Source organism: Dipodomys ordii, unplaced genomic scaffold (genome assembly GCF_000151885.1).
Source record: "Dipodomys ordii isolate 6190 unplaced genomic scaffold, Dord_2.0 Scaffold31, whole genome shotgun sequence".
Lineage (NCBI taxonomy): Eukaryota > Metazoa > Chordata > Mammalia > Rodentia > Heteromyidae > Dipodomys > Dipodomys ordii.
The window spans coordinates 7,077,519-7,085,917 of record NW_012267247.1 but is presented as its reverse complement, the minus strand read 5'-3'; the positions used below and the strand labels follow the sequence as shown (position 1 = coordinate 7,085,917).

General features: G+C 52.4%; 1 protein-coding gene across 4 annotated transcripts in view; it reads left to right on the top strand.

Annotated features, from left to right (window-relative positions):
- The first annotated feature begins 418 nt into the window (after positions 1 to 418).
- The window catches only part of Slc43a2 (solute carrier family 43 (amino acid system L transporter), member 2), a 47,717-nt gene continuing 39,736 nt past the window's right edge, over positions 419 to 8,399 (top strand). Inside the window, exons 1-3 of one of the 4 annotated variants that reach the window (XM_013016499.1) lie at positions 439 to 462; positions 1,059 to 1,120; positions 1,305 to 1,507. In XM_013016499.1, the coding sequence (XP_012871953.1) occupies positions 1,348 to 1,507 (160 nt within the window). In that variant the 5' untranslated portion in view covers positions 439 to 462; positions 1,059 to 1,120; positions 1,305 to 1,347. Of the gene's footprint in view, positions 501 to 860; positions 1,121 to 1,304; positions 1,508 to 8,399 lie in introns of those variants that run through there. The other 3 variants (XM_013016501.1, XM_013016497.1, XM_013016498.1) reach the window with 3 other exon arrangements.

Here is an 8,399-nt window from a genome sequence, read left to right as displayed (position 1 = left end):
GGAGGCAGGAGCCCAGCCGGCTGAAGAGAGGGACCGCCGTGCTGCTGGGGAAGTTCGGGGAACGGAAGATCGCCGAGACAGGCGATCGGCCCAGCGTCAGGTCTCCGGACAGCGTCTGAGGAGGCTAGGGTCAAACCTCCCGGGGATTCCCGGCCCGGCTGCGACTCCAAGACAGCAGAACCGAGGCACAGCCCCTAGCGATCCCCAGCCCCCCACCCCAACCCCCGCCCGCTCGCCCGCCCGCCCCAACTCTCTTGTTTGTCTCCAAGTCCGGCCGGAACCGGCTTCTGCTTGCCGGGGGGCGGGCGGGTAGCTGCTGATTGGTCAACGCCTGTTTCCAGCTCCTACTCAGCCAATCAGCGGGAAGCACTGCTTTTCATCTTAGGGTCGGAATAAAAGGGCTGGAATAAAAGGGGACAGAAAAGGCTCCGGGCGGGCCCGACACACACCAGTAGGAGCCGGGTGAGCTGGACCTCCCGGGATCCCGGCCCGAGGCGAGGGTGCGGGATGCAGAAGATGCACTTGAAAAGGCTCAGGGAGACCCGGCGGATGAGGAGAAGAGATGACAAATAGTAGAGGGAGCTGGGGGAGAGAGGGCTGGGGACCTGCCTTTATGGAAACAGGCTAATTACGGAGGTAACAGCCCAGAACCGCGGGGTCGCGCGGCTGGCTCGCGCCGCCGGTTTGAACCGGCTTCGCCTTCTCCGTGTGGGGTTCGCGTGGCCGCAGCGCCTAGCGACCTAGACGGTGTCCAATGGCGCAGCAGTTCCTGTGCAGCCAGACCAATGAGCGCGCCGTGGGCGGGCCGTTCCGGGGCTCGGAACGCTGATCTTGTGGTTAGAGGAACCAGCTCTGGGGAAGGGTCTTGAGTGCGGGCGGGACAGAGCCTCTGACGGTCCCTGGGAGTGGCAGCTCTCAGGTGTGCCCCTGCCCAGGTGGCCATATCTCAAGCTGCCTCCGCTTCCCACCCCCACCGTAGCTATGTCATCCTGCTTGGGTCTAGGACTAGTTCCACGTCTTTGAGCATGCGTTAATCTCTTCATGCTTCCTTGCCTCAGTTTACCTCGGAGTCAGCTGAGGGAGAAGTCTTCTTTCCTTGTCAGCGTAGCTGAGGGCAACGGTATGAGCCAGCCACGGGTTCGGGGGCGTCCTAGGTCCGGGGTAGGGTTGGGGCTTGCTTACTTCGCTGCGCACACCTACAGCGGGGGCCGAGGAAGGGTGACAAGCTCCGCGCCCTCAGGCAGCGGCCAGGGGTGGCGGTGCGGGCTGTTCCGGACGGGCACTGACGCGGGGGTCTGGCGCAGGTGATCGTAGAGCCGGAGCCGGGCAGCCGCGCCGCGTCGCACCATGGCGCCCACCCTGGCCACTGCCCATCGGCGCCGCTGGTGGATGGCCTGCACTGCTGTGCTGGAAAACCTCCTCTTCTCGGCAGTCCTCCTGGGCTGGGGTTCACTGCTTATCATGCTCAAGTCGGAAGGCTTTTACTCCTACCTGTGTACTGAGCCAGGTAAGATGGGTACCGGGGCGGGAGAGGGGGGGGGGATCGAGAGGGGGCGCTCAGGTTGGCTCCTTGAGGGGAGCTTTGGGAGAGGGCGGATGGTGGCCAAGACCCAGTCAGCACTGCTTATCCCCATCACTGCGCAGTGCTCCCGGGTATCCAAAGGCCCTTTGGATCCTCACCCAGCTCTATTTGGTATCATATCCTCGTCCCCGTTTTGTGATGAAGAAACAGAGGCTTGGACTCTTCTGGTTTGCTGGACCCGGGGACTGTGACAGACCCCTAAACTCCCATATCCAGTTCTTTCTCCTTGCTGGACTTCGGTTTTCCAGGGGCTGCCTGGAATATCGCTTGTCTTGCAATAAACATGTTGCTCCCTGGTTGTAAGAAAGAGGAACTCTTGATTCGGGGCCTGGGGTAAGGCAAAAGGGAGGAAGTGGCTTTGCCTCCACCCCAAGGATGTTTTTCAATCAGGCCATTATGGAGTCTCCTAAGGGCTTGCAGACATAATTTCTTGTCTTTTTGTTTTGCTTTGCGTTATGATTCTCCAAAGGTCCTTTCTTTCCACAAACTGTGAGAACACCTCAGTGGCCTTCCAACCCTAGGGGCAGGAAGAGGAAGGGCACAGTTAGGGAAATGATGTTAGGTTTGCTTCCTTTTTTTTGTACCTCCAGATTGCTGAAGGCAGGCTGAGGATGCTTGCCTACATGAAATCTGACCACCCTGCACCTTCCCACTTTAACTGCTGCAGAAAAGCCCACCATAAAGGTTAACTTGGTTCCTAAACTCTATCCTCCTGCTAAGGCAACTGGGTAGGAAAGGCTTCCCTTCGCTTTCTCCCTGTCCCCAGCAGAGACTGTGTAATAGTTGAACTCAAAATCTACCCAAGTGCTTGATTCCCTTGTGATGGAGATAGTCCAATGCTGACTCCCTGACTCACCCCCTGCAATGCCTTTTATTTCTAGTTTTCTTAGAAGAAAAAGCTTTAGACTGGTTCTTGTTGCCTGTAATCCTCCCTTTTCCTTTCAGTTCAGAGGATTCCTGAGTGTCTAGGGAGACTTGGCAGGAGAGGTTAAGGGCAGGAGAAAGGGAAGGAATTGGAGGCTGCCTGGGAGAGAGCAGAAAGTATATCATTTATAATCAACCTTTAGCCTTTAGCCACTCAAAAACATTTCCTAACAGCCTAAGGGTTCTTGGCAGGCCTTTCCCCACATCAGCAAGAAATCTTGGGAGATGAGAGTCAGACCTTGTTCCTTGATCTAGCTTTCTGTTTTATCCAAGAGATGTTAGGATATTAATGACTCTTTTGGAAGGAACAGGTTAGAGTGTTTGGCTCTTCCTCTCTTTCAGAGTACACGGGGAGTTTCAAAAACAAAAAAAGAAAAAAAAATGCCATCCCTAGACAAAGCTTTAAGTATCTCACCTGGACTAGAGGACTGTTGTGGTTAAAAAAAAATAACTCTGGTGTTGGGAAAGTCAAATTGTAGGGACTTTTTGTTTTCATGGATTGTCTTTTTATATAATTGATTATATGATATTAACCAATTATATAATTGATTATATGATATTTCCAAAAATCTTGGCTTCTTCCTTTGGGTGGGAGTGATTGCAGAGATTCTGCCAATACAGCTCTGAGTTAGTATTTAAGCCTAGGAGACACTTGACAGGTCACTCCTACAAACCAAAGTGAAGGTGAAGGGTCAGGATTATGGGTTGAACATCAACTTCTTATCCCATGTCTTTGCTCCTGCTTTTGATTTTACCTTTTCTGATTATCTGGCAAACTGGCTGATCAGCATGCTCAGCGGGAAAGCCTGCTGATTCCACACAGCTTATCTCCCTGGCTTCCCTGCTCCTTGCTTCTTGGAATCCATCTAACCTGTTGTCTTTTGGAGCTAGAAGCCCCCTTGTTGCACTTACTGGGAGTTGCTGGTGAAGCTTGGGTCAAGGTTTGCACTCAGGCCTAATATTATATCAAACTTGGATGGCTGAGTTGCAGAGAAGCAATTAGGGCATTTATTACATTTATTGGATTAGATTTTTTTTTTTTTTTGGTCAGTCATGGGGCCTGAACTCTGGGCCTGGCACTGTCCCTCAGCTCTTCAACTCAAGGCCACTTCAACTCCAACCACTTGAGCCACAGCCACGCTTCCGTTTTTTTCTGCTTATGTGGTGCTGAGGAATAGAACCCAGGGCCTCATGCATGAAAGGCAAACAGTCTACCACTGAGCCACCTTCCCAACCCCATGAATTAGAATTTTGAAGAGCTGACCAGTATATAGCTGATGCAAATTCCTCAGCTTCTTGTTGCTTTTCAGATTGATGCTGTTTGTTTTCCAAAGGAAATTTGCCTGAACCTGTTGAAAGGTTCCCAGAATTCTTTGTCAGGACTATGGTCAGAATCTGGGCTCCAGACATGGTATTAGATTTCAGCTTGGTGAGGTGAGAGAAAAAAGAAAATAGCTGTTGTTCCTTAGCTTGTTTTGCCTTACCACAAGACACGGGGGAGGGGTGCTGGGTGACGGATGGACTGGGGCTCCAGCTCCTGGCATTTCATGCACTTCGCGGCTGGATGCTTCCCTAGTCCCTCTGCTGTGGATACTGACATCTCAGTCTGGGGCTTCCCCCAGGCTGTGTCCTTTTGGCCTCTCTGTGGCCAACTGAAGTGATCAACCCACACTTGATCTCTTTATTTTTTCTGTTGCTCAATAGCAGTATCAGCTTAGAAGGATGAGGTTACCTGTGGATGTCCTGTCTCCTCTTTGATCTAATCTATACTTTGGTAAACATTTGGTGAGGTGCTGGACTGAAGGTGCCAAGCAAACAAACCATCATACACAGACTTCATGCTTCTGAGAGAGGAACCAATAGTGGGGATCTGGTTGTGATTGGGTAGGGAACTCCCAGAAGTTTAGGCTGAAGCCTGGAGTAGAGACTGAACAAATACTTTCAAGGAGAGGAAAGGATTGTCCCAACAGAGATGACACGACCAGGAAGGTAGGAAGGGGCCAGGATGAGCAAGATCTAAGGGGTCATTTGGGAAGACTGGTTTTTTTTCTCAAGGCAGAAAAGGAGCCATGAAGACAGAAGAGGGTCAGGACCCAGTTCACCTCTTAGAGGCTCTTGAGAACCATTGAGAGCTTGCCACATGCTGGGTGTGAGTGGAAAAAGGGCTATGAAAGTGGAAATCTTCCCCTCCCCCCACTGTGCCTCCACTCCTGCTAGAGGAAGTCAGAGCCAAACCAGAAACATGAAGGTAAACTGCAGTTCTATGCTCTTGATCGCTGTGGCCACTGATTGTACCCATGCAAAGCTGGCTCCTGGGTCTCAGAGAGGGCAGAGGAACTACTATCCCCCCAGGGAAGTAAGGCCAAGCCAGGGTGCAGCTGTGGACAGATGTTCCTATCGCTCCAATCCCCCCAAACACTCCCAACACTCCCTGCAGTAGTAGGATTTGAATTCCAGCCCTATTTTTTGCTTGTTACTTTGGAGATGGAGTTTAGTGAACTCTTTTTCTTTTTCATGATCTAAATTCCCTCCCCCAACATCCATTGGCCTCCATTGGCTTTGTGTGTGTGTGTGTGTGTGTGTGTGTGTGTGCGCGCGCGCGCGCGCGCGTGCGCATGTGCGCATGCGCACACACACACACTGCTCCTGAGGCTTGAACTCAGGGCCTGGGCACTGTCCCTGAGCTTTTCTGCTCGGGTTAGCATTCTACCACTTGAACCATAGCTCCACTTCCAGGTTTTTGGTAGTATATTGGAGGTAAGAGTCTCATAGACTTCCCTGCCTGGACTGGCTTCAAACCATAATGCTCAGATCTCAACTTCCTGGGTAGATAAGATTACAGACATAAGCCATCAGTGCCTGGCGTCCATTGGCTTCATAAAGGTCCTGTCCAGCTTGGGCTATCTCTCAGGGACCTTGTGGGAAGGCCATGGAGTATCCGCTCTTTCTCCAGATGATATTAAAAGTCTCAAGCATAGCTCCTGATGCAGTGTGACAGCCTTTTCCCAGATCTGGTCTGTCACTGAGCCAGCCTTCCTCTAACTGGAGAGGACAGCATCAGTGTAGCCTAAAGGTTAACAGCAGGAGCTTTGGGCTCTGACAGCCTGGATTCAAGTCCAACTTTCCCTACACCTTTGGCAAGTGACTTACTTGCTCTGAAACTCCAGTCCTATGGAACATGGGGCCTGAGTGAGAAGACACTAAACAATCCAGGGACTGAACCCCACTGGACATAGTGACACCGTGGCTGGTGTACACAGACTCTGCAGAAGCAGGCTGTGCTGTGATCTCCATGAGGGGCTTGGCTCTCTGACCACAGTCAGACCACAGTCTTGCTTCTTGTTTGCTCCTGTGGCTCAGCCGACCTCTCACCCATATCTCCCCGCTGCTGGACTGAGGTGCTGTTTCCTGTTGCCGGATAGACTAAGGTCTGGAGAGAGACAGGAGATCCTGGGGCAGGTACCCACAGCAGGGCCAGTCAGAGACCCACACCCTGGAGGGGAGGGCCTCAGAACCCAGCAGCCAGCAAAGAGGGCTGCCTGGGGATTTAGAGGCATCACCAACTCTCTGCCCCTTGGCTCTCAGCATTCTCAGGAAGCTATTCTGGAGGCTCCAAACTCTCTTTGTTTCCTGGGGTAAGGAAGGCCTCTTTTTGACCCTGGAGAGGCTCTGGAGAGTCTGAGTGGGGTCTAGCACCCTCTTTTCTCCCTGGCTTTTTCTGTAAAGATGTTGTTTGTGAGTCTTCTGAGTGGGGCTCAACAGTGAAGGTCATTGTTCTGTCTGCCCCAGCCCTGGCAGCCTTAGTCCTGTTTTCCCCACATTCTGCCACACCAATTCCTTGTCTGTCTTCTTAGTTTGCCCTCCCTGGCTGGGCCAGGCTGGGCCACTCTGGCTGACCATTCTGGAGGCATCTGTTTAATAAACAGAGTTGTTTAGGTGAGACCCCAGGCAGGCTGGCTTGGCTGGGCCAGAGCTGAGCTTCTAGGCCAGGAGCAAGGGGTGGGGGATGCTGGTGGGAAAGGGTGAAGGGGGGGCATGGAGCATCCCAGGGCTTGGTACTTCCTGGGTGCTTATCTCTATGTCTTTGTCCTGGCCTCCATGGGAGCAGAGGGAGAGGAGCTGTGTGGGTCTGCCTGAGTTTGGACATCTTTTGGGACTGAGATTATGTGTGTGGGCTGTTGACTGCCAACAAACTTCTGGACTCGGCAAAGGTTTCATTCTCTCCGGGAGCAAGGAACACTCTCAAATTGCTCCCTGAGCAGACAAGAAAGGCCACTCAGCTCCCCCAGCCCTCTGGTTCATCTGTCGCTGGACATCACTGTCTAGAGGTAGGAGGGCAGAGGGCCAGGTGGGCCCATTGGCAGGGATTGCTTTAAGACAGAAGCCTGGTGTGTAGGTCCCTGCTTCTGTGCATCATAGCCTCAGGGTGACAGAGGCAAAGACAGACACTCTCACTTCCACCTGGCCCCTTTCCTTGGAGACCCCCCTCTCTGGTAACCGGATGACCACATTTCCAGGCAGTTTTAGAGGTTTCTATTCCTAGGCCCACTGAGGTAGAGGCTGCCTAGGGAACATGCCTTGAATTTGTTTTTCCCTCCTTTGGGGTTGAGGATGGAACCCGAGGCCTCATTCACACTAGGCTAGTGCTCTACCCTTGTCCCTAGTCAGTGACTCTGGATTTTTATTTTCAGTCCTGCAATGAAAAGAATCAATAGGGGGTTGGAAGTTTGGCTCAGTGAGTAGAGTTGCCAGCCAATGAGTAAAAGCGTCAGGTACCGAGTTTGAGTCCCAGTCTCAGGCCTAAAAGAAAAGAGTTATAGATTCAGGGAGCTAGCTGTGGGTGCTTCTCCGAGGGACAGTAGAGGAGGGAGCTGGTGCCCTTCCTTATAGGGAATACTGCCTTGTCTCTCCTGTCCTCAGCTCCCTACTACTCATGGGCTCCAGCTTCTGCATAGCGCCATCAGGTCTCACAATCTGGCCATCCAGGGCTTACGGACCTTCCTTCCACCATCTGTTGTATCACATCCAGGCTGGTTGGGTCATATCTGCACGTGGACCTGGAAATGGGCACTGCTGAGTAAAGGCCCTGTCCCTCAGCTGCTGGTCCAGTTCCTGTTGCTGGCAGGGCTGACACTTGAGACCAGCGCCTTCCTGTGACTCTGCCCTTCCGTGAACTGCCCCACAGTGCACAAGCCAGCAGCTCAGGCCTGCCACCCCGCAACACAGACCCATTCAGAGCTGCATCTCAGTGGTCTCAGAGGGCCTGTCTGCCACATGTTTCGGCCTCCATGTGGTGACTATTCTTAGAAAAGTGGGAGAAAGTGGCCGGAGCAGGAACCTGTGGTTTTCATAGTTAACCTTGTGGCTCTAATCTCCCTAAACCCACTCTATCTGCACCTGGGATCTGTACATCCTCTTTCCTTTTCTCTGTCTTGATCCTTTTGGCTGTTAGGATCCAGTTCCATTGTTTTTACTCGTTCAGTAAATAACTGCTGGGGCCAGGGCCTGCTGGGAGCTAGGACCTGAAGGTAACTAAGACCCAAGCAGCCATCCTGTGCTCCCGGCCCAGTGGGAGACTAGACCATGGAATCACGCATGAAGCAGACTTAGTATTGTGCTCCTGGGCACTGGGCAGGTGCGATCCTTTCCTTCATCCCAAACCTCCAATCATAGTAATAAAAATGGTAACTTTTTTTTTTCTCTCTCTCTTGGTCGTGGGGCTTGAACTCTGGGCTTGGGTGCTGTCTCTGCACTCTTCAGCTCAAGGTGAGTGCTCTACCTCTTGAGCTACAGAGCCACTTCCGGTTTTCTAGTGGTTTATTGGAGATAAGAGTCTCATGGACTTTCCTGCCCAGGCTGGCTTTGAACCATGATCCTCAGATCTCAGCCTCCT